At 37.3% G+C, this 25142-nt stretch overlaps 1 protein-coding gene across 2 annotated transcripts in view; it reads left to right on the top strand.

The window, feature by feature from the left end:
- LOC131425203 (homeotic protein ocelliless) overlaps positions 1–7591 on the top strand; it is a 46615-nt gene extending 39024 nt beyond the window's left edge. For both annotated transcript variants that reach the window (XM_058586879.1, XM_058586877.1), the window contains exons 3-4: positions 2699–2853; positions 5438–7591. In XM_058586879.1, the coding sequence (XP_058442862.1) occupies positions 2699–2853; positions 5438–6415 (1133 nt within the window). In that variant the 3' untranslated portion in view covers positions 6416–7591. The remainder of the gene's footprint in view (positions 1–2698; positions 2854–5437) is intronic.
- The last annotated feature ends 17551 nt before the right edge of the window (positions 7592–25142 follow it).

Genomic DNA, 25142 nt, shown 5'->3' with positions numbered 1-25142 from the left:
ACTCTAGTTGCTGATTTGATTGACGTGTAACAGCACAAAATATTCAACTAAATTTGAAGTTGATTTTACCACCAGATCTGTTGCTTTGAAAACAAAAATAATAGCTTTGCAAAAAAATTCAATTTAGTGGTACTTTGTTATCTCAATACCACTGGATATCCTGTGACCTTAAATTGATATCTTTAACTACATTAGAAAGCATTATTTCGAGTATTTTTTCTGATACTTGAATGTCATAGAAACCGTTTTCTATCATGCAACCCATCCATTAGCTCTAACATTGTTCAGTTTTTGGATATTTTGTATTTCAGATTTGACTTACTGTTTAATCTCAGTGTGAAATAAAAAAGGTATTTCAAGTAACTACTGCTGCTTATTAAGTTGTGTAAAATCTACAAATAATTCACAGAAATGCTTTACCTGATCGATGTCGTTGTGATGTGTGTCCACCATGGAAACTATTTGATTGGTATGTTTACTGAGTCTACCACTTGGCCATTCGCCACGAACATTTGTTCGTCAATTTTTGAAATCACTATGCCATTGGTTTAACTGTTCATTAAGTAGTTATAAATCTCAATAAACTTTGGCAGCTGGTGATGCTTTTGCACAGAAATATCTCATTACAGCGTGAACTTTACAGCTGACGGGAGCGACGAGTGTCGCGGACATTGTTTGCCGTACGCGCGGATAGGCAATTGACTACTGGATCAAAACAACTCTTGTAATAGCTGCACGAGTACTTACGTATAACTTTGTATGTGTTACGATTTGTCCAGCAGAATGTGAGTCAAGTCAAGTCATGTCAAGCAATATACTTTTGTTGTTTGCCTTTAGAATATAAATTTAACAGCGAACCCCGACCTGAAAAAATTCTTAGTGTCAATAGGATCGTAGCACTAGACGTGCAATGGTCCTTTACACTAAGAATTGGTTGGTCAAACTGTAATACCAATGCCCTTTGCTTTTGCCACGTTTTTCCGCTTGATGTCCGACGGCTAAAATATTCAAACTAAGACTGCTAATTTCTGAACACTTATTTCAGGATGTGGATTTTTTTGTCTAGTGTATAATAATTTCAGTTAACTTATTAACAATTTTTGATAAATATCTATAGTGTGTTTCAATCAAGCCAGATAAATTTCTCTGTAAAAAAACAATAATAGCAATACATACAGATGCTTTAGTTAATTTTTTTATTATTCATACTATTTCGAATTCGCTGCATCTATTTCACAAAGGTGGCTGGGTAAACTCTTCGTTATGTACCATTATTACGACCATAAAATTTTATTACGGATATGCTCTCAGCAATGAAAACACTGAACCAAACTTACCCTAGAGTGCAATGCCTCTAGAAACACCCAGGCTTCTTCCTGGTACTTTCTCACCATTACATTTTCGCTGTCGACGAACGACCGTTATTTACATAACTTGCTGCCACGATTGCAACGAGAACATCCCTTGCAGTCAGCGGATAAGCTTCCAAAGGCCCGGCGGCACGATTTTTCCCATTCGTGGGCAGCTCGAACGGTAGCGGTTTGGTGTCATGTTTTGCTAGCAATTAATTTTTCCAGCCTAATTGAGACGAGTGCCGCTGCTTGCAAAACATTTCCTCCGAGAAAAATGCTTTGAGAATCCTGAGGGTGGTAGAATGATGTGTAAATATTTGTTTTTCGCACCCACGAATCGATGCAACGGTGATTCTACGCGGACGGTGGCAGGCTGAACGACGATGGTTTAGGGTAGGGGCTGGTAAGTCACGTGTCTCAGACTTATTTGTACGGTTTGTCTAGCTTTCGAATCGGTAATTGATATTTAAACAGAATAACGAAAAAAAAGAGCAAAACAAACTCGGTGCCAGTGTGGTGGATGTGGATCAGGACAAACGGAAATCAAGTGTAAGATAATTCTACACTCGAACGGCCACCGACTGCCGGTGGAGGTGCGTTCGAAGGGGAAGTGAACCTTAAAATTGAAACTTGATAGTTTTCCTCCGAATCGGTGAGTGTGGTTGTCGGTACTGGAACCGTACCACCGCGTACCACGGGGGCTTCTCTACGGCACTGTCTGGCACTCATTTGGCTTTGGTCGATCGATAAGTGCACGTTTTGTGCTGTGTCTTCGGTTGCATACTTGCTCTATTTGGACAGTGGTTCGACGACCTCGATTTCGGGCGATCTACGGGTATTCCCAATCATTCATTTGTAATTAGTTTTAGTAACATTCACACGATTCTCTATGACATTACAAACTGTAAATCAACCATGTTAGGCTTGTTGTTACATTCAATTGTAGTGAAGCTTTCTGTACATACAACAAGTTGTATTTTTTCAATCCAATATTAGCTACTGGAGATTATTATCGTAAAAACATATTTTGAAAACAATGTCAACAATGCATATCATAAATCTAAAGCTGCGCTCATGTTTCAGTTTCATATACTAACACAATATGTTATATAAATACATCAGTGCAATAGTATGTGCTGTGGCACTAAGAAAGATTTATTAGATTATTTTGCAATTGACTAACATGTTCTTTAAGATTTGACTGCACACTAACCCTACGCAATACTATTGAACTGATCCTTAAATATTAACTATGTTAGAACATTACTGTAAAATAGAACACAGGAAAATGCGAAGTAGAATACTCATGCAATATTATTTTTTCTCATTTGATTCTTTCTTGACAGGAGTGAACCCACGAAAACAACGACGAGAGCGTACCACCTTCACCCGTGCCCAGCTGGACGTTCTGGAGGGACTGTTCGGCAAAACGCGCTACCCGGACATTTTCATGCGCGAGGAGGTTGCCATGAAAATCAACCTGCCCGAATCACGAGTACAGGTTAGTTGAATTCATTTTGTCGTCCACAATAATGGCATTACCAAAATACAACCAATACGTTCCGAATATTGTTGCACATCGTTTTTATTTTCGCTCAAAATCCCTACTACAGGCTGTCGAAATGTTATTTACCAACGACAAGTGTCGGCACTTTCCCACTGGCTGTTCACGTTACTTGAAAAAACAAATTCAATTGCAATAAAAATGAAGAATCGGGGCTGGAAATTCGGTGAGAAAATTTTGGCTGGGAAACATGTGGAGCTTCCTATTTTATTCAGGACGATTTGTGAATGGAAAATTGATACTGTCATCTTTGCCGGAGGCTGACGGAAAGGGATACAAGGATGGTCGGGCGCGTGTGATGTTGATTCAATTTTAATTTTTAATCAATCTTCCGTTCCGTCCCTGCAACGGATTTGTGGAGGGCGAGATCCCAGTACAGTCCATTATAGTACCGAGACACTCCGAATTGTGTCGATGGTGCTCTAGTTAGAGAGGGTGAATAATAAAGTGATAATCGAGGATTTGTTATTCATGGGGAAAATGTGCAGAGTGTGTGGGGGCGAGATGTTACGAAAACAGTGCGGTATTGAATTTCACCGTCGGTTGACAAGCAAAATTCAATTTCACGAACCGTTGCTGTTGGGTAATTGGAATCGAGAGATTTGTATCTTGCTAAATTCTCTTGAACGGTTTCTGCAAAGTTTGCAAAAGCTGTGGAATGAATTTAAAATTGATCAGTTTCTTACTAAAACATGCATGCTTCATCTTGTTTACGAATTGATTATTCAAAATTTAAGTTCATTCGACAAATGGTAGAAATTCGAATCATTTTTTAATGTTACCTTGAATACTAGCGAATACACGTTTCTTACCAATCATAAATTTGGTAAATTAAATACACAAATTCACATAAACCGATTTTTTTTCTTTCCGACCGACCGTTTTTCTTACCTTCGATGGGCCGATACATTCGTCATTCGAAATAACCATAACCATAACTATTATCCTCGGCAGTTTGTTTGAATGTCAGAGCGACTTCGATTCCTTATTGCTTATACCAGCTGCCGAATCCAGTTGAATTGGCGACGGCTGTATTTGCGCAACGGATCACTTCGAAATTGATCGATTCATGCTTGCCTCTGGTGTTGGGAAAACAGACAATTCTACAAAAGATCACCCGGGAACAGACGCAATAATTGCTTGGACAAACAGACCGCACCCGGAACAGAACTAAAAGAAAAGAGCAAAGATCAAAATAGGCAGGAGTGAGTTTGCGAAAACTAAAGGGTCCTATTCTGTGCATCATGTTACGTGCTTTATCTTCGAGCTACACACGAAAGCCTCGATGATCTGGTAGCACTTTTCGGGAAAAAGGTGATAATGGGCTGTCTCATTAAAGGTTTTCCCAGAAATGCTGTTTTCTGCCTAGTCAGGCCGAAATGAAATGATTGATCATGTTTTGGTCAGCTAGAGCGGCTGGACGCAGAGAGATTCAAAACAGATTGAGTTGTAATATTCTGGGAGGAATGTTTGTTTTTGCGGAAGTTGACATTTCTTGTAATCGTTTTTGTGTTTGTTTACTTGATATCGTAGTTGGGTCAGCTGTCTTTTTTTCGATTCATAGTTTGGGCAAAATAATGTCCCAATTCGATTCACAATCAAAATGGTTGTTTCTTGATGTAAACTGCCTGTGGAAATGTTCATCCAGCTGTCCCTGAAATCCCTTCGCACCAAAAATAACAGATTATTTATGTAGCTCATCAGCAACTATTAGCAACTTCATTGAGACATAACGCCCACAGTCCTTGGGGAAATTCACCCTCCTGCTGACTACTGAGCTCTGTGTGTGCGTGGAACAAAAGGAAATGAAAACGCAGCATTGAAGTCACTTTTGCGGAAAAATCCAGCTGTGCGAGGAACCACAGCAGTCGAGTAGGGGGATACCAAATGGAAAAAGGTAATGATTTCGTAATCACGTTTTCATTACCCGAACAAATAATCCTTCACGAAACCGAGGGAAAAAAAACGCAGGGAAATCGAAATCCGTTGTTGGTTGTCGCTGTGGCGGGGGAGGAAAACGTAATAAAATCAAATGAATTGAAACAAATCACTGCTCGGTGCGGGTGAGGGGTTCGAACTCGCCGCGCTGCTTGGCAGAGGGAGTAAAGCCCTGTCAAAGTGCGTTCGACTCTCGGCATCGGTTGGTAGCCCAAGAAAGGAAGGAGAAGCAGTGGTAAATAGCGAACAAGTGCTGGGATATAGCAGATATTGAATTACTTTTGTACTTTTAAGAGTTCTTCAGACTCGACAGGAGTCGAACGGTTCGAATTGCTCTTTCGTTTGTGGCGTGTGGCAGTTTTTTTTCCTGTTAGTTCTACTGCTTTTGACATCAAAGTGCATTTGTTTTGAATAATATTAACTATTATTGACATATGGGCTGTATGGCGATCAATTTCTTTCTGTTATTTTCAACATCAAATAACATGTGACTTTGGAACTATTTTCTTGTGATTTTTTTCAGTATTACTGCTGATGCTGATGATGTTAACGTAAATTTTTTCTCTTTTTCTCATGATTCCAGGTTTGGTTCAAGAACCGACGGGCCAAGTGTCGTCAGCAACTTCAGCATCAGACCTCCTCTAGCCTCAACAGTAGCAAAACGTCCAGCAATACGTCAAGTTCGTCCACGCGGCAATCCGGAACGGGAGCCGGATCATCTTCGTCATCAAACAACAACAACAACAACCACACTTCAGGCAACGGCAGTAATAAAAGTTCGTCGATAGCCAACGCAAATAACAAACCGACGATCAAACATACGCCCATGAACAACCACAACAGCGGAGCTAATAGTGCCAGTGGGCCAACCAGTTCAGGCAACAGTGCAAACAACAATACAAGTAGTCACAATGGTGCCAGCCTAGGGATAACACATAGTAACGCCTCCCCGATCCTTCCTATAACACCGTCGACCTCAGTTAGTCCACCAATAAATGTGATTTGCAAAAAGGAGCAACCGTCCTTCCACCATGGCGCCGGTAACGACTCAATGAAAGGTTCCTCCGGTTACGATTTACTGAAAGATCAAGATCTGAGTCTTTCACATCACACTTCGGGTTACGTGAACATAAATTCGCGGTTAGGACAGTCGCTTGGGTCCGGTGGTGCTGGAGTATCGAATGGCCCTTCGGCAGGCAATTTAACTCCACTCGGTTCAAATTCCTCCATCATGACCACACCCTCACCTCCTATTACTCCACAAACGTCACACAATCCGCTTTCGTATGTGCCAAATCACGAGACATATAACTTTTGGCACAATCAGTACCAACAGTATCCTAACAACTATAACACATCGTCCTATTATAGTCAGATGGATTACTTCCAGAATCAAAATCAAAGCAACTACAACATGGGTCATTCGGGCTACACGACGTCTGCTAACTTTGGCCTTGCTTCAACCTCGGCACTTGCCGGTCCCATGGGAGGTCAGACCTTCAGTCCCAGTGGGTTAGATTATATGAATCCCCAGGATAAATATGTAAATATGGTTGGATAAGCATCCGACTCCAACGATCAGGGGGGACATTTTCTCCATACTTCAGTTCGTCTAAAAGTTGAAAGGCCCACAACATTCACAAAACTAATGTTATCCCTACTTGAATCTAGTTTTCGTAAAATTGGAAATCATATCATACCCAAACGAACACCATTCGTTTCGTTCGTCTATTTCCGATCGCATTTGTTTGTTTTTTTTTTGTGTTGAGAAGAACTAATTTATTCATTAGTCTGCCATAGGGACAATTATGACTCGTTAAATGAACGTTTTTTCGATTTTGAAATCAGTGTATAGAAAATCCAAATCAATCAAAATTGAGGAAAATAATATCAAACTGCTCATATCAGTATTTTTGATAGGATCGAAATGCGAGATTGTTTGGTTAAAAAACAAACAATATTTCCACATACATCGACTTACCAGCGCCAAATGTGTTACTAAATCTGAAGCTATTGTTTTTGAAAGAACAAACTACAAATAATTGAATGGTGTAAGCTCAAGTGTGAAGCGACTTGCAACAAGGTAGCAAAAGTCGTGATCGAGAGAGTAGAAGAGAAACACGAAGAAGTAAATAATACACAGAATGGTATTAAAAAAATTCACACACCTGTATAGAATAGATAAGCCAACTGAATGAGGTGAGAGAATCTGTGCAATTTAAGTTTTCGAAAACGAAAGTATGAGAGTCAGCAAGCATTGCTCTTGCCACATAACCGAAATACTCCAGCGGAACTCGATTTGTTTCCAATGTTTACTGAGAAATTATCTTTTTCAGTCGTATACAATATTTTATATTGAAGTATAAACTTTTAACTCAATTCAAATGAGGTGAACAAGAGCAAAACACACGATAAGATTAGGTATGCATAAGATTAAACAAATAAATAAATTAAAACAGCCCTTTGAAAAAGCTACATAGTTGTACATGGATCGCTGATTTAGAGATAATGTAAGTAATCAAATGCGCTCTTTCGAATCACGAAGAGAGGGCGCCAACAAGAGATAGTCGACCCACATGAACTGCAGGAAACAGATGCCACTTGATGGTCATGTATCGAAAAGTTGATTGCAAAATTATTAATTATGAAATGAAAAGATGCAAAAAAAATCTCTAATTGTACATAGTAAATCGAAATATTATATAATTATATTATCTCAAAAATAATAAAAAGAATGAAAGCAAGCTATGTTTGAGTTTTTAGTTGAATCCGAAATAAGTAGCCTTCACAGAGAACAAACTAAACTTTTACGTTTCGGTGAGTATTTTGAACGTAAGATAGGACGCGTTAGGTTGCTGTCAGAGTGAAAGCGTCACGCGAAGCGTCTAGACGCGCGTGCGAGCTAGATGCATTTGATCAAAGCAAACCTGTCATAGTTTTTCCAATTTTTCAATACCATATTTATAAAAAAATTTATCTTTCGCTTCATAATAAGCTTCAGTTTCAGCGATGACCTCCTCATTTGAGCCAAATCTTTTTCCCTGGAGCATTTTTTTAAGATCAGCAAAGAGCCAGTAGTCACTGGGGGCTAAATTTGGCGAGTATGGGGGTGGGGAAGCAGATCAAAGCCCAATCCGTTCAATTTCGCCATTGTTTTCATCGACTTGTGGCAGGGTGCATTGTCTTGATGAAAAAGGATTTTTTCTCTGCATGTGCGGTCGTTTTTTGCGATTTCCTCCTTCAAACGCACCAGTAAGTCAATATAATAATCACTATTTATCGATTTACCTTTTTCGAGGTAGTCAATGAAAATCACGCCATGCGTATTCCAAAAAACTGATGCCATGACTTTGCCAGCTGACTGCTGCGTTTTCGGACGCTTTGGAAGGCTTTCGCCAGCTGTGCGCCACTCAGATGACTGCCGCTTCGACTCTGGAGTGTAGTGATGTATCCATGTTTCGTCCATAGTCACGTAACGACGCAAGAAATCTTTTTTGTTGCGAGTAAATATCGATAAACTGCTTTCTGAATCATAGACTCGTTGCTGTTTTTGTTCCATCGAAAGCAATCGCGACACTCACTTGGAAAAAACCTTTTTCATGCTCAATTTTTCATGAAGGATAGTAAATACACTTCCATATGATATCTGTGTCATCTCAGCAATATCACGGAGCTTCACTTTACGATCTTTCATTATAATTTTTGTCACTTCACTCACATTTTCCGGTGTAACGGCTTCCACAGGTCTACCCGAGCGTTCCGCGTCATTTGTGTCGGTACGACCACGTTTAAACTCGGCCAACCACCGACAAATCGTTGCTTTTGATGGACAAGAGTCCGGATAACATTTTTTAATCCATTGTTTCGCTTGCACGGTGTTTTTACCCATTAAAAAACAATGTTTTATCAAAACACGAAACTCGGTTTTTTTCCATTTTTTAAACAAACTACAAAACGACTTTACTTCAACCTCGATAACTCAGCTGTTTCTGGTCGGATCGACTTAAAATTTTGACCCGTTTCAAGCAAAGGTTAGTACTCTAGAAAGACGTGGTTACTGGTTTACTACGAGCGCCATCTCTGCTTTAGTCTCGGGACTTATTGATCCATGTGTTATGACATAGATTGTTTTAATAGTGAAAATTTTCCAGTAAAACAACTGAAAATCACCTCAAAACAGTATTGATTGATTTATTTATTTATTATTCCTGGATTTTGATATTAATACGTCTTATTTACCATTGGGCCCTTTCTCAAAATTTACCCATTGGGAAAATGATAACTTTTTGATCGTGAATATCTCTTCTTGTACTCAACGTATGAGCATAACTTTTGCTACACGCCGTCGGAACTGTGATCACCATTTTATGATAACATTTTCAGTTGTATGATATAACCACAAATAATTCATAATTAAACTTTTCTAAAAATTATAGTTTCAACGAGAATCAAAGAGGAATATTCATAATGCGTGTTTGTTTTTTCCCGCACCCGCGACGACGGTTTCGAGGTAGTAGGCCACATCTCATTTCTGTGTTACCTACTGGTTAGGTATAATAGGTTAGCCCTAGGTTTTGTTCATTCTAGCTTGCGCAGCTGACTGAGCGGGAAGTAAAAGAAGTGAAGCACCTGAGGAAAAAAATTACGGCGAGATTTATTTTTTGCATAATTTGCGAGTTTCGCGTCAAACAAGGACAATTGAACCGGCTCAAGGTTCATTTTTGGTGTGGCCAATTTTTTTTTTGTTAATCATTCGCAATCTATATCATAAAAATGATCCATTATGGTTTAAAACCTTAACGTCTACCTTTCACGCGTTGGAAATTTCGTTTGAGAAGATTGCACATTTTATTTTCCACGATCCACGTGCTTTTATACCGGCCCTGGAAATTGCATCAGCATTCATTTGCTGGTCGTTTGCATAACGACGAAAAAATTCAACAAATCAGCCCATTTAAGAGCTTTAAATGTTTACAAAAGGGCTGAAAGAATTATTCAACTGTTGCAAATTGGAAGTGAAAATAATCAGCTAAGGTGAAATGTAGCCGAATGCGCGCATCTCGATTTTGATCAATTATTCAAAAACTAGACCGATTTTCGAAAAACCACAAAAGTTTTCGAAATCAAATTAATCACAACTAAGTATTCTTAGAATTATGTAGCAGAATTTCACAAAGAATCTGAAAGTGCAACTCAAAACTATAAAATTTTAAACAAAACAACCGAAATTTGATAAAGTTTACATAAACTTTTCCACATTTTTTTATTGCTTGCCCGCTGCTGTTTCGTATTGAGGTGGTGTGAGAAATGCACGGTGGCATTAAATCGTGAGCTACATATCACTAATGACGCGAATTTATGCAGCATTCGGTTTTGTGTTGAAATGAAAACGAGTTGAATACAATAAAATGGGTATTGTAAGAAATCGTTTATTTTCTAAGTAACTGTCGTTTATAATGCTAGTAATGTCCAACTCTGTTGAGCTCAATGCATTGATGTTGCTGAAGCAATGATGCTTGGCTATGTAATATCATATAATTGATATTATTTTAGATTGTAGGAATTTTTATAGCAAAACTAAAACTTCAAACTTGACAGGCTACTGAATGAAATTAATACAAGCCAAGTATTATCGTTCATGTAGAATATTTGTAAATATAAATGTGGCCTGGTGAACTACTGGCAAAGATATAGAAAATACTTGAATGTTCTCTTGTCTTCTATCGTTATTTTGAAGGAGAATCCATGCTTGCTACTAAACTCAGGCATATACATGGTTAGCAAGTTAGTCAAGACATATACATATAACTCATGTTAGTCATTCATAATTATTCATAGCTCTAGTGTAAGAGTAATCACTAACAATCAGGATTGAATTAGCATATATTCAAGGTGTGAAAGAATCAAAAATCCGTTACAAGAGTCTTTTTTACAAGCCAACGTAACGAGTGGTAAGCCCACTGCGCTCAATCACTGAAAAAAGTTCTGGTTTCTATGTGTCGGTTTTTTTTGTTATGCTTTGTAGGGCAATTCGTTCAACTGAAGCGTATAAAATTTTGCGCGCATTTTATGACGCTACATTTCACCTTAAGTGAACTGCTCGCAGTGCGGACTTTGCATGAAACGAGTTCATATAAAAACAAGCTTTGCGATCAAGAAAAATGCACCGAACAATGTTATAAGGAATATATAAAAAAAAATACACAATCTGTCCTTTCTGAAAGTCAGAAATGAGTTCTGTGTATAATGCTACACAGAACTCATAGTTTCTTTCGTTGAAATATGTGAATCGGAAGTGAAAATTATCATTTTAGTGTTCCGAACTTCGCACCAAACAAATGCAATACAAGTTTGATTCGTCACTAACACATTCAATTACAACGGGCAACGCTCATACACAATGCAAAGGTAAAAACACATCTTTTTACTAGTATGGGTGTCGTTTTGTTTTATGCCGGGCGAAAAATAAAGAATTTCTTAATGAGTATACTCGGTTCATGCACTCCAAATCTGCTCTTGTAGTTTATAATAAAATATGGCATTGTTTAATAACAACGGAGATCCCTGAAAATTTCGAAAAACCTTTGAAAATATCTTTATATACGGCCACAATAGGGATGCCAGATATTAAAAATAAAAGTATATGTTTGCAAAATTAGGACTGATGAATCCGGGCGCCCTATACAGAGACCTAATTTTATTTCACTTCCAACTTATTAAACGTATATTAGAAATCACCCTGCGTCCTATGAGTTTAATTTATTAGGTGCTGATAGAGCGTTTATCGTAATCATTGACTTATCACAGATCATTTCCCCTGATTTTTAAAACAACTCTAGTTCAAATCACGCGTTTTTTTATAACGGCCAATAAGCCACCTGTCAACTTCCACTTTCGAAAGAAATTCCCGGCAATTTGCTATGAAAAATGGAGTATTCAATTCAACACCAGACGAAACAGAAAACTTTTCTCTCCCGTTTACTATTATGACTTACTCTCAGCGAGTGCCGAGTCATTCGAAATTACTCTTCAAAGTGAATGTTGATGGATGGCTTATTGGCCGTTATAAAAAACGCGTGAAACGTTCATTATTTTAGATAGCGTATGTGCTATCATGAAAAAATTATTTCTATATTTTTGTTGTGAGTTATCATATATCATACTCGACTTATCATTATGATATGTCTTTTATTTAATCCCAATTTTTATCTGTATTTGTCGTTCGCCAGAGTTTATTTCGTGCTGGTTATGTCTCTGACATTACTCGTTCTGCTAATGGCACTACTTTTGATGGGATGATACGTAATTCAGAAAGCAACCAGATTGAACAGAACTCGTATATTTCTCCATTATATATGAGAATCAACTTTTTGCCTTTCCCGTATATAAAGGCTATGAAATTACTGTGAAAACCGACTTTCGAACCGAGGCCTGGATAATCGAGTGTCATATACTATTTTCGACTCAGCTCGTCAAGTACGCAAAGTGTCTGTCTGTCTGAAGATTTTGACCAATTTTCATGAACTTAGATTCAAATGAAAGGTCTATAAATCCAATAAATTCCTATTGTATTTTACCTGGCTCGATCTTTCGGTTCTGGAGAAACGGGGTAAGATGTGCAAAAAAATAGTAAAGGTGCACTTGATTTTCTCTGAGACCGCTCATCCGATTTTCTTCAACTTAGTTTCAAATTAAAGGTCTGCTATTGAATTTTATTTGGATCCGACTCCCGGTTTCATTCGGATACAACTTCCGGTTCCGGAATTACAGGCTGATAACTAAAAAATCATTTAAGTGAGTTTTGATACATGACACCGAAAAATCAAGCCAAATACATTCAAATAGCCATATAATTCTTCAATTAGGAAGGTATGGTTAATTGATGATCAACATCGTTGATTTTGGGTATACAAGATCAACGTTCCTGGTTCCGGAAATACCGATCTTTGCTTCCGGTTTTGGAAATACAGGGTAGTGTGTATGAAATTGCAACCTGTTATATAAAGCGATAATGCAAAACGTAAAAATTCTTCTAACTCTTCTAATTTTGTTATAATTTATAGGTTATGCGTCAAACGAACCGATTTCAGATATACCGATTCCTAGCACCCAGTCCTAGAAATACCAGAGATAGTAGTACTCGAAAACTACATCTATAAAATCTAATATACTGCTTCTGATTATTGTTTGGATCCTACTTCTGATTTCTGAACAACAGGGTGAGATCTTTTTAAAATTTCAAACGGTCATTTAGAGCGAAAATGCAAAAAAATTGGATCAAAACTGCTAAAAATTGAAAAGGTTATGCTAGTGTATATACAAACAAACTTATTTGTCTAATTCAATATTCAAAGAACAGTTTTTTAATGAATCCAATGGTAATATTAATGAGAGCATGAGTTGAGAATGAAAAAGGCATCATAACACCACTAGGTGAATTAAAACAGGTTTGTAGTTTTATGTCGAAATATTTCAAGAACGTCTTCATGCAGGGGAAAAGCTAATTTCAGCAAATTGACAGCTTTGAATCTCTAATATCGTATTTTCCTGAATAATTCACTATTTTTTCAAACAAAAACTTGAATTTTTGTGAATGCTTGTAAATTCTTCCTTGCGACCTGATTTTGAAAAGAGTTTTCACAAGTAATTAATGTCAAATGTCGATTTTCATAACTAGTTTAAAATCAAAAATTTCAATTACTTTTTCAGTTAATTTTGTAATTCTTGTAGAAAGCATTCTACTTTTTACCAGTGTATAATAATTTTATAATGTTCATAAACTCTTTAATCTCCTACAATGTTGCAAATATTCTTCGTGTAATTAATTCTTTCATCGATCTTTGCCGCCAATATGCTTCTATTACTTACGAGACGGACGAATAACGTTGAACTATCCACTGCACGAAAAAGAGAAGGGTTGTAAATGAATAAGCAATAATCGTAGAGAACCCGAATATACTAAAACATTCTTTGCTGCTGGTATACATCGTGCATGTTCGTTTTGTACATTCGTTTGTCATTCGTTCATTTACTTTACTCTTCTAATTGGTTCGAATTGCGTCACTGCGATGATCGTTGGATTCCATTCTTCGAGAAGCATTCTTTCTTCATCTAATAAATTCATCATATCTCGTGAGATAGCAGCAATGGGAGAGTGCTGGGATATGTTTCATCACATACACATAAGACTATGGTAACAATGCAGGGGGAAACGTCTTAATTTGCTCTTAATTTGCTGTTTCAAAGTCAGCACGAATAATCATGGCGAATTACGTTTTGACGATGATCGCTGTATGAATATTCGTTCCATATTCGCGTTAAGTCACTCGGGGGTATGTTCAATGCGAATAACAACTGTAAGGAATAGGTCTTCGTGCTGGCAACGAAGTAGCGTCGGCTTCGTTCGTACCCGAATATACGGACAAGTCGGAATACCAAAACGATTATCGAACAAAGGCGAAGGGAAGCGAACGATGATCATTGGCGTTCGTTGCATTTTTGATATTCGAGCAATATTGATCTCCTATAACCTCTTCTTTTTATGCACTCAATTATTTCTAGAATATCAACAAAGGCATGGTTCAGGGGACTGGAAGTGAGTAGGGATTTCATTCGTGTTATGTCCAGAGTCATGTCCAATCACTACACGTTAGATGCACATATCCTTTGAATTGGACTTTCCGAGACTAATCATTGTGCTTGTGGCGAAGGCTATCGCGATATTGATCATGTCGTTTGGACATGCGTGGAGTATCGTGATGACAGATCTCAACTAATAAATTCCTTGCGTCACCAAGGTAGACTATCCAATGTCCTAGTTCGTGACATTCTTGCTTGTCGTGACCTTCTTTACATGGAACTTCTTTAAAAATTCATAAAAACAATTGGAGCTTTAATTTAACAATTGACCCTTTTCTGACTTAGTTCTGACTTCAACGGTGTCCATTAGTTAATCAAATAGCTAAATTTGGATAGAAGTGATGTAATGATACAAACAAACTCGACATAGTTTATGAAACGATCAACAAAATGTATAAATATAACAGCTTATGTCATAATTTGAGTAGATTTAATAACAAATGACGAAATACCTAACACAATATATAAAAAATAAAACGAATATGTTTTATTAAGTTCAAATCGTTATGATTATATTAGAATCATATTAGGATAAGAATTCTATGTAAAAGTGATGCTACGACAAAGAAAAACTTCTGTAAACTGCTTTAAGAAACAAACGTACTTATGGAAAAAAATCTTCTTTGACACATTCAAAACAAGCATTCGCCTTTAAAAAAAAATGGTTTATTATACTGAAAACTTGTTCAAAGTTTCATCCAAATCAGAGAAAGTCGATCCCAATTTTGACAACATTTCTGCTGGTAACATCTGGAAGTGCTTTTGTTCTGATTAGCAAGGTCTGTAAACTAGAAGAATTGGTAACCTGGTTTTAGTAATTCGCTTATTTTCACGAAAAACAATTATGTTGTTTTACAATTATCACCCGAACCCAAAGTCGGAGAAAAAAAATATTCTGGAAATTTATTAATTTATTTATTTATTTATTTAGATATAATCAACAGAGACAAAATGGTCCTAATGATACTTTCTAGTAATAGTAATTCATAAGGCACCCTGAGATCCCTGCGAACCTAAGCAAGAGTTTAAATCCAGATGCTAAAAATGTTGCATATATATCTACACAAAATTTGTAACAAACGAAATTTACTCATCTCGCATATAACCTTCTCTCTAACAATACCGAAAAGAAATTTACTTGATATTTCGTAAATTACGCAATACTATCATGAGAACGTAAACTATTCAAAGAACAATGGATCTGAAATTTGTGTTTCAAGTTTTGAGAAAATTATTAATCCCATTATCAATCGCATTTAAATGAATCTAAATTCGACTTGGTTGTGAACGCTTCGGTGCATTATCTAATCACCCACATCATGCATCGATGCGACGAATCGTACCCTCTGCATTACCATACTTGTCCATCACTCTAACAGAAATCGATTCCCTAAAGCAGAGGCAGACTTCAGCAACTGGTATCTCAACCATGCTAACGATGTCTGCCGATCAACAAATCATGTTTAAACACTTTGAAAATTTCACTGTTTAATTGAGTATGAAATGTGAAATCAAATTTTTATCCTTTTTTGTTTGAGCTGAAAATTTGGCCTCATAAATCGTTTGATGTTTTCCAACTCGGCATTAATCCACGGAGGTTTCCGTCAAGTTCTACATACAGCCAGATAATTCGATTTGAACATTTTTGCTGCTTGCTTCTATTCATCTTCAGGGGCCACTTACGTGCACCTCGCCTCAGTCTGCTTCAAAGGGATCGCGGTTCGTTTACGCTCTTGTTTATCAATTTCGGTGGATTATTTCTGGAAATCCCGTTTTATTCGCTCAGCAGGATGACTGCGGTTGTTTGATTTTGATTGAATCGATGTAATTAATTTGGAGCAACGAGCGGTCTAGTTACGAACCTATCGCTCAGTCCAGTACCAACGAAGAGCAATATTTACAGGGATATTTGACGATTCGATGCAGACAAATCCCAACAGGTGAATAATCGAGATGCTTTCACGTAACGTGATTAGCTAGTCTTGGGAAAAGTTTTGTTTTTTCAGTATGTCTAATGTTTGCATCAATCATACATTTGAACCAAGTTTTACAGTTCAACTATTCATATTCTTCTGGTGAAGCTACCCAACAACAACTCGGACGCCATTGTGGCAAGAATGATTTCAATCTTTGGAACACGTTCGATGATGAAGAAATTTGTTTTCTTTTTGTCTTTTTCCAAAACATACTGTATTTGCATGACAAAACTTCCCTGTCCATTTATCATCACGTTCGACTGCCAGTGGAAAAAAAATAACGTGCCATTGTTCGCATCATCGATTTTTGAAGTAGCTACGAGACGAGAAATATACCCGAGTAAAATTAACCGCCACTGATCATTATAGGTAATTTATTCTTTTCACCACGCAGTTGGTGTCCAGGGGCAGGCTGACCAGTAGAAAATGTGTTTCTTTCAGTTTCTGTCACCTTTCGGCTGCCAACATGCGCGTTCACCGCAGTCTGCACCTGAGGAAAGTCACCGAAAGGTGTCGAATGTAATGGGAGAAAACCCCGAAACGAACGGAACATTACTAAGTGGAGTGCATGATCTCATCGGGCGGTTGGAAAGGGAGCAAGTCCGGCATCGGGTCTTCTTGAAAAGGGCATTGGAATGTTAAGAATGTCGAATGGGGGAATTCCACATGTCTATTGTAGATGCGGCCCGATCGAAGGGTTTGATAGAAAAATTGTAATAATCGGTCACAGGCCCACGCAGGCTCTTTTATTTGATTTAGATTTGTAAATGTACGCCGATAAAGTCGATTCTACACACCTCACATAAATAACATAGAATATTGCATTAACGGAAATAAAGTTATTTCTCATCGATAATCTTCATTTCCGTTCAGTACAAAATCCACATCAGACAGAGTTGACTTTAGTATTTTAAAGTGGAAACAAATTTTTATGTTCAAACATTTCAAGGTTCTGCGAATATTTAAACCCTAAAATTGGATATCACATTTTTCTATTTCTCACTCTTTATTGAATATGAATCAATTTAACACTGTTCAGATTTCTTTTGGTTGATCAGCAACAAATCATGACTTTTCAACTTTATTTTCTACATGATTCGGTTAATACCATTAGGATACTATTTTCTTCCATAATTATGTGATTGTTTTTGGTAGGGAAAATTGTGAACCTATTTGTAATGCAAAAGTGGAACCTATAAACTAACTACTAACTAATTGAAGATGACATGTAACATTACAGCTAATGGTTCTTTATCTATGAGTCGGCGCAAATTAGTTGCACTAAATTGAGACCGAGGCGTTAAGACAATTTTCACATTTTCTGTATCATTTGAAGCGTTTTATTCCTGATGGAATAACAACTTGACTATATTGGTAACCATGCTTTATGGCTGTTCAGAAAATCAAATTAATAATTTGTTCTTGAAACGGTGCTTTGAATTTCTGTTTATAAGAAGAGAATATAAACATTTAATATATTGATTACAGTTCGCCTGTATTCCTTCTAAGGAGTGTATCGATAAGTAGTTAGCAACATTCAAACAGTTATTACTCTGAAATGGCTTAATTTTTTGCAGCGTGTTTTGCGGTGACATGTTTGTTTACATGTCAATAACAGCTGCGCAATCGACTGGTTTCGGTACTGTTTATCGTTTCAATGATGAGTCGAATTGATCCGGAAACGCGAAAGAAAATTCTGCACACTTGGTGCTCAGAAAGTGATGTCACGTACAACGAAATTGCAAAACGGGTGAAAGTGCACCACACCAGTGTCAAAAATTTTATCGAGAAGTTCGGTAAGACCCTTTCCATGAAGGATTTTCCCCGATCCGGTAGGAAAACGGGTCTCAGCCAGCCTGGCCGGGACTTAAAAGTGGTTCAGTACATCAGGAAAAATCCATCGGCGTCGACGCGGGATTTGGCCAAGCAGTTCAACACCAGCATCGGGATGATTCAACGGATCAGAGTTCGGAGCTCCGAAACAAAAGGTGCCGAAAAAGTCCCTGGTACAGCAAGTTCAGGCCAAAACAAGAGCGCGAAAACTGTATAACCGGATTCTACAGAATAAAGACGGATGCATCCTGATCGACGACGAAACTTATGCCAAGGAAGACTCTCGAGCGCTGCCCGGACCGCAATATTATACGAAATCGGTGTACCAAGACCTGGACGACGCTGACACCACGGTGGCGATGGAAAAGTTTGGGCAGAAGGTATTGGTCTGGCAAGCAATTTGTACATGTGGTTTGCGGTCGTCGATTTTCTTCACAAAGGGCACAATTAACGCCAAGGTGTACGAGGAAGAATGTTTGATGAAGAGAATGCTGCCACTGTACAGAACTCCGTTCTACAGTGGTTATCAAAAAATAATGTACAATTCGTGGAAAAGGACATCAACCCATCGAACTGCCCGGATCTTCGGCCAATTGAAAGGTATTGGGCAATTGTCAAGCGGCACTTTCGGAAGGAAGGTACAGTGTCCCAAAACATGCAGGAGTTCAAAAAAAAACTGGACAGCTGCCACCAGGAAAGTAACAAAAGTAACTGTGCAGAATTTAATGGAGAATGTCAAGTCCAAAGTGCGAGCGTTTCACCGAAACTAGGATATTCTTCAATATAATCAGTGAAATGCATAAAAATGTAATTTTGCTACAATATATCAAAAACTGATGTCAAAATATGTTTTTTTTCGCTTTTTTATTCAATAATCAATGTTGCTAGCTACTTTTCGATACACTCCTTATGCGATCTTTGCAAATGGGTTTTTATCATATATTAAACTTAAATATGTTGCTTGATTTCAATTTGATGGGATATCAATTGTTCGTTTAGACTTATGAATGGTCCCGGGTTGGCGGTTCAATGCATAGGGCACTGGTCTTACAGACCAGTTGTCGTATGTTCGAGCCCCGACCTGAAAGGATTCGTACTGACAGTAGAATCGTAGCACCAGCCATGCAATGGTTCTGTTCACTCTGAATCGGCTGCGAAGTCTGATGAAACAGAAGGTCAAATTCCACTACAGGAATGTAATACCAAGGCTTTGCTTTGGACTTATGAAGAAAGTTTTCACAATGGAAAATTAAACCAAATGCAGCAAAAACGCCATTAATTATCTTTTCCCATAAGCCAAGAGCTTCTTTTCTTAAATCAAACAATAACCACATTCTCAAATTGAATGGCTTGGTCTGATCAAGTAAAATACTTAGGTTTAACGTATGGCATAAAACTTACTTTCAAGGATCACTTTGAAGGAATCCAGGCAAAGTGTAATAAATATATTAAATGTTTATATTCTCTTACAAACAGAAATTCTAAGCTCTGTCTAAAAAAGAAATTGTTAATTTATAAACAAATTTTCAGACCAGCCATGCTTTATGCAGTATCAATTTGGTCAAGTTGTTGTTCCACCAGGAAGAAAACGCTTCAAAGGATTCAGAATAAAATTCTGAAAATGATTTTGAAGCGTCCTCCCTGGTTTAGTACAAATGAGTTACACAGACTCATAAATATAGAACCATTAGATGTAATGTCACATAATATTATAAGCAAATTCCGACAAAAATCGATGCAATCTTCAATTGAATCGATTCGCTCTCTGTATTAGTTAGTAAATTAGTATATAAGTTCCGTTTTCCCCATTACACAATACAAGTAGGTTTAGAATTTTTTTTAGTTTACTACTGGAATGAAGTAAACCAATAGTTCTGCGGGGTTTTTATTGGGTTTGAGGATAGGAATTACTTTAAGTTTTCCTTGTTAGAGTAAGATAATACACAACCGTGCACAATATTTTTTGTTGATGTTCGACAACTGCGAAACAGTTTTTAATGAAATTTTGAATATGTAAATTACACTCTAAACTAGTTTTTCGTTGAACTTCATCAATTTTTACCCACCATCTAAAAATGTTCCACAAAAGTGGATGGTCCTTTTTTTCAAGTACAGTCTTTAATATGCTTTTGATCCAGTTCGCCTTTATATCTCCGAAATTTGAAACAATTGATTCGATAAATTGAATTTTTGCTAAAAAGGCAGTTATCTGTGTAATCGAAGGAAATTCACTTGCTTCATCCAAATAAAAACAATGGTTTTATTTTCCCTAGTTCCTCTTTGAGCCTATATGTTAATCTTACGGAATCTGTTTACTATGATAAATCTTGCGATAAACTGAACAAGTTCTTTATACCCTTGAAAAATCAAGTAAATTACTAGTACGTTTTAGTACTAAGAAAACATGAATAGTAAACAATTCATCAAGGTACGTCTGACTTGAACTGTTTCTTGATCTTATGAACATCATTACTAATATTAGCAACAAACCTGTTTTAATCCACCTTATGGTGTAATGATGCCTTTCTCATGTAGAATATTTTGGTATTCTGTTCAAAAAATTTCTCTTCGATTTTTGAAAGAAACCAAGGGTTTGCTTGTGCATTAACTAGTATAACATACAGAATGAAACAGTTCTCTGATCGATTAGGCCATCCACTAGAAAACGCAGTGGATTCACTATTATATGTACTTCCCGAGAACCGGTATAATCGAAGTCTGTTCGTACGGCCACCAACTAACATGACATACAAATTCTACTAGTTTTTATTCAAATTTTGAAGATTTTATACAATTTTACCATCGCACTCTAAATGACGGTTTAATGTTTGTTGTTTCCGAAAATATGCATTAATTTTTGGTAGGACCATAAGACCTTTCATTTGACCCTTAGATTGGGAATAACGGTTTTGAGTCCAGTTTACAACATTTTTCACGGTTTTTGTTCCGCCAGTTTAAGTGACGGTGTATAATATGTAACACACTTTTCCCTATAACTCCGGAACCGGAAGTCGGATCCGGATGAATTTCAGGAATTCCGTATGGGACCGGAAGACTTTTCATTTGAATTTAAGTTTGTGTAAATCGGTTCAGCCATCTCCGAGAAAACCTAGTGAGATTATTTGACACATACACACACACACACACAGTCATTGCTCAACTCGATGAACTGAGTCGAATGGTATATGACACTTGGCCCTCCGGGCCAATTTTCACTAGTCGGTTTTTCAAGTGATTGCATAACCTTTCTATATGAGAAAGGCAAAAAAGTTGAAAATGCATGAAATAGTAAAAAGTGAGTAAATTGGCGAAAAAGTATCCAGAAGAATAATTCGAACATTCACCCATATAATAGGGATTCAAAAGGATTATCAATAAACCGGAAGTCGCCATCTTGGATTTTGGAACGACCCCAAACATTTCGAATGTCACGATGAAGTAACGGCGATCTACTCTCGTGGATCCTGCCTCCAGATGCTGATCGGCAATGGTTGGTGGTTTGGAACTTATCCAGGTTCCTTCTGTCCGGAAATAAACCCTAGGATAGACCGGCCCTCAGTGACCGGCGATGTCAAGTTGGTGAATATCATTAGAAACACTACTAGTTGCTTGCAGGTGCAATTAGACAATATTTCAAGCTAGTACGCTCTTCTGTCATTTGGTCACCTTATTTCATTCGTGAAATTCAACGCTTGTAAGCAAACCATATCGACTTACTCATCGCACTATACCAGAACCTAGAATTGAAGTTTATAACGTAAATAAGTTATACAATTTGAATAATTCAGAATTTCGCTGAACTTTGTGAAATTTTGTGAACTAAATTCGGAATTTTAATTTAATTTTTTCTGAATTGTAAAAAAAGATTGTTGAGAGTAGTATACGATAGATTTTTAGTGGAATTTACTAATAAAAAATTTTAATAACTTTAGAATTCTGTACATTCATAAACTTTTCTGAGATTGTGAAATTCGAATTTTAGTACTCTTTAAACTATAATTGATTTTGTTTTCGATAGCAGAAAATTTGAGATAGGGTTATTCTACCAATTGTCATATTATTAGCAGAGTCGCCATGTAATTTTACCGATTACTCGACTTTTAATCAACGAATTGTGATCAAATCTTATACAATGTCTAAGAATCTAAGAAGTAATACCGCAGAAAGAATAGTTTGAATAGTTTGTGTAATATTGCTGCTATAGCGACGCAAAAACTTAAAGCGAACGCTCCTAGTTTCATTTTACTCTTGAAGTCAATCTATTGAACAGAGACAGAAAATCTCATGCTAACTAATGATTTTCGTATATGAGATGACTCCTGCAGCTGAGATGAATGGGAGTACCGATATCCTACATGTTTTCACTCTTTAATGCTTGTAAAACATAAAATAAAATGTTTACAAAATGAGAAAATCTATTAACTTTCACATAATTTTTTAATTTTTTAACGATTTATTAAGTTTTAGTTGGTTTAACGTAAAGTTTCTATAAAGTTTCCATAGCTTAGTTCAGTTTTTGCAATGACTGAATGGAAACATATTTTGGAGAAGCCAAATGGATGAGAAACTCACAGAAAGATGATTTTTTGGAAAAAGATACGTTTTTTTCCAAAATTAAAAGCTTTATTGCGAAAAAGTGCTTTCAGATGTATTATTCAAAGTAATGTCCGTCGATAGCGACAACTTTCTCCCAACTTTCCGGCAATTTTTGGATCTCGGCTCGAAAAAAGGACGACGCTATCGATGAAGCAATCCATTTTTCTAACTCTTAGAAGGATTGAAAATGTTGATCAGCCAGGCCATCGAACGGAATAGGTGAAAGTCAGAAGGGACGACATCTGGGGAATACGGCGGATGTGGCAAGACTTCCCATTTCAGCGTTTCCAGGTACTTTTTGAGCACTTTTGCGACGCGAGGCCGAGCATTGCCGTGTTGGAGGATGACTTTGTCATGTCGCTCTTGATATTGTGGCCATAACCTTGGCGCCGTGAATATTCGGTTTTGCCTTCGACGAAGTAGCATAGCCGGGCTTTCCCCAAGATTTTCTGCGTTTAGGATTATCGTACGAACCCACTTTTCATCACCGGTTACGATTCGATGTAAAAACCCCTTTGGAGCAGTTGCTCACATACAAATAGACAGTACTCAATGTCTCCCCCTCCCCCCAGTTTCCTTCTTTCTGAATCGTACCCAGGGCCTTGAGACGTTTTGAAATGGCTTGCTGACTCACTCCCAACGATTCGGCAAGCTCTTCTTGACTTTAGCACGAATGTTCATCAAGTAATGCTTCTAGTTGTTGATCTTTGAAAGTTTTTTTCTCTTCCACCACCATGTTTGTCTTCGTCATCGAAATCACTATTTTTAAAACATTGAAACCACTCCTGACACGTTCTTTTACTCAGAGCAGCATTACCGTAAGTTTCTGAGAGCATTCGATGCGCATCAGCTGCATTTTTTTAAGAATTTTAACAGAAAAGTAAAACTTCCCTCAAATGGCGAAAATTGGGCACTTAAACAGACATTTTTGAGCGTGAATAGTACGAAAACAAGAACAAGTGTCACTGAAACGGCGATGACAATTCGTCAGGCACTGTACACACTCACTTTAAAGGCATTATCATCTATGTATTTTGACCAGCCTCAGCCGGTACAGCCACCTATCGGAAAACGGCGGAAGCAAAGTTGTACACCTGATAGATTTTGAGAAGTGGACCGAGATAGGTCCCTTACTTCGAATTGTGGAGAACGGAAAACATATTTTAAATTTGTAGGTCATGTTAGTTGATGGCAATACAAACTTACTTTGGCTATACTTGTTTAGTTATCAGGATACGGAAGTAGCGGTTAAAAATTCCAAAATGAAACTCACGTCGATTTCTGCATTTCTGCTCGAAAGTGCAAAATCAGAGCAATCCACGCCATCAGTGTTTTTCAATGAAAAACGGCAAAAGATGACTTCAGGTTGAGAAACAGATAGTAGATCGAGTGAGTCAAAGATTTCAACCATGGTAACGATCATGTAAGACCCTTTCATAGCGATTTCTGTCTATATTCGCTTTATTAATGCGCACTAATACTTGCATTGTGGTATTTCAAAACCATCGCAAAAAACTGGCATCATGATCTTTCTTTTGAGCCTTCCTTTCAGGCACTCGTACCGCTGTGAAGTACGACTTCAGTCCATTGTCGGGTAAACGTTCTGTTCTCTGACATATTATAACTGATCCAGCCAAACAAGTGCTCGAAGTGCGCTTGGGTGTGCGAGATCCAGTGGCAACATACCTTTCTCATCTGCAGAATCTTGCTCAACTATGGCAAGCTCATGAACTTTCTGGTCATCGCTTCATATCAAACATATTTTTGTTTCTGTTTTTGATATCGAGAGGGGTCAAGGCACCTCGGGCCACCCCTCTGGGTACGTACCTGAATACGCCATTGAAGTTATTTAAAATTTCTGTTTCGTGACAAACCAAAAATTTATTAGTAGAAATCAAATTTTTTGTCTCTATGAAATAAATGCAATCATCATCGATTGCAAGCGATAGAAATTTAAACTTTTTTAAAGTTTTGGTATATTTATCAAAATTCTTGAGATTTTAAGTGTCAGAAGTGTCAGAAGTTGTGATCAAAGTCGATTTTTAACTGAAAAAATAAATAATGTATAAGTCACAAAGTTTTAACATTACTTTGTTTGGCAAAATATTTCCAATGATGGAAATTCTTTGTATTTGTACCAAATTTCTTGAGATTCTTTGAACGTATGTACAATTTTGTTTTTCAAACATTGTTTTTGGTAATGATTCCAATAGTTTGGAGCAAAAAAAATATGTATGACATTGC

Source organism: Malaya genurostris, chromosome 1 (genome assembly GCF_030247185.1).
Source record: "Malaya genurostris strain Urasoe2022 chromosome 1, Malgen_1.1, whole genome shotgun sequence".
Classification (NCBI taxonomy): Eukaryota; Metazoa; Arthropoda; class Insecta; order Diptera; family Culicidae; genus Malaya; species Malaya genurostris.
Note: the sequence above shows the minus strand (reverse complement) of the source record. Positions and strands in the feature narration are given on the sequence as shown.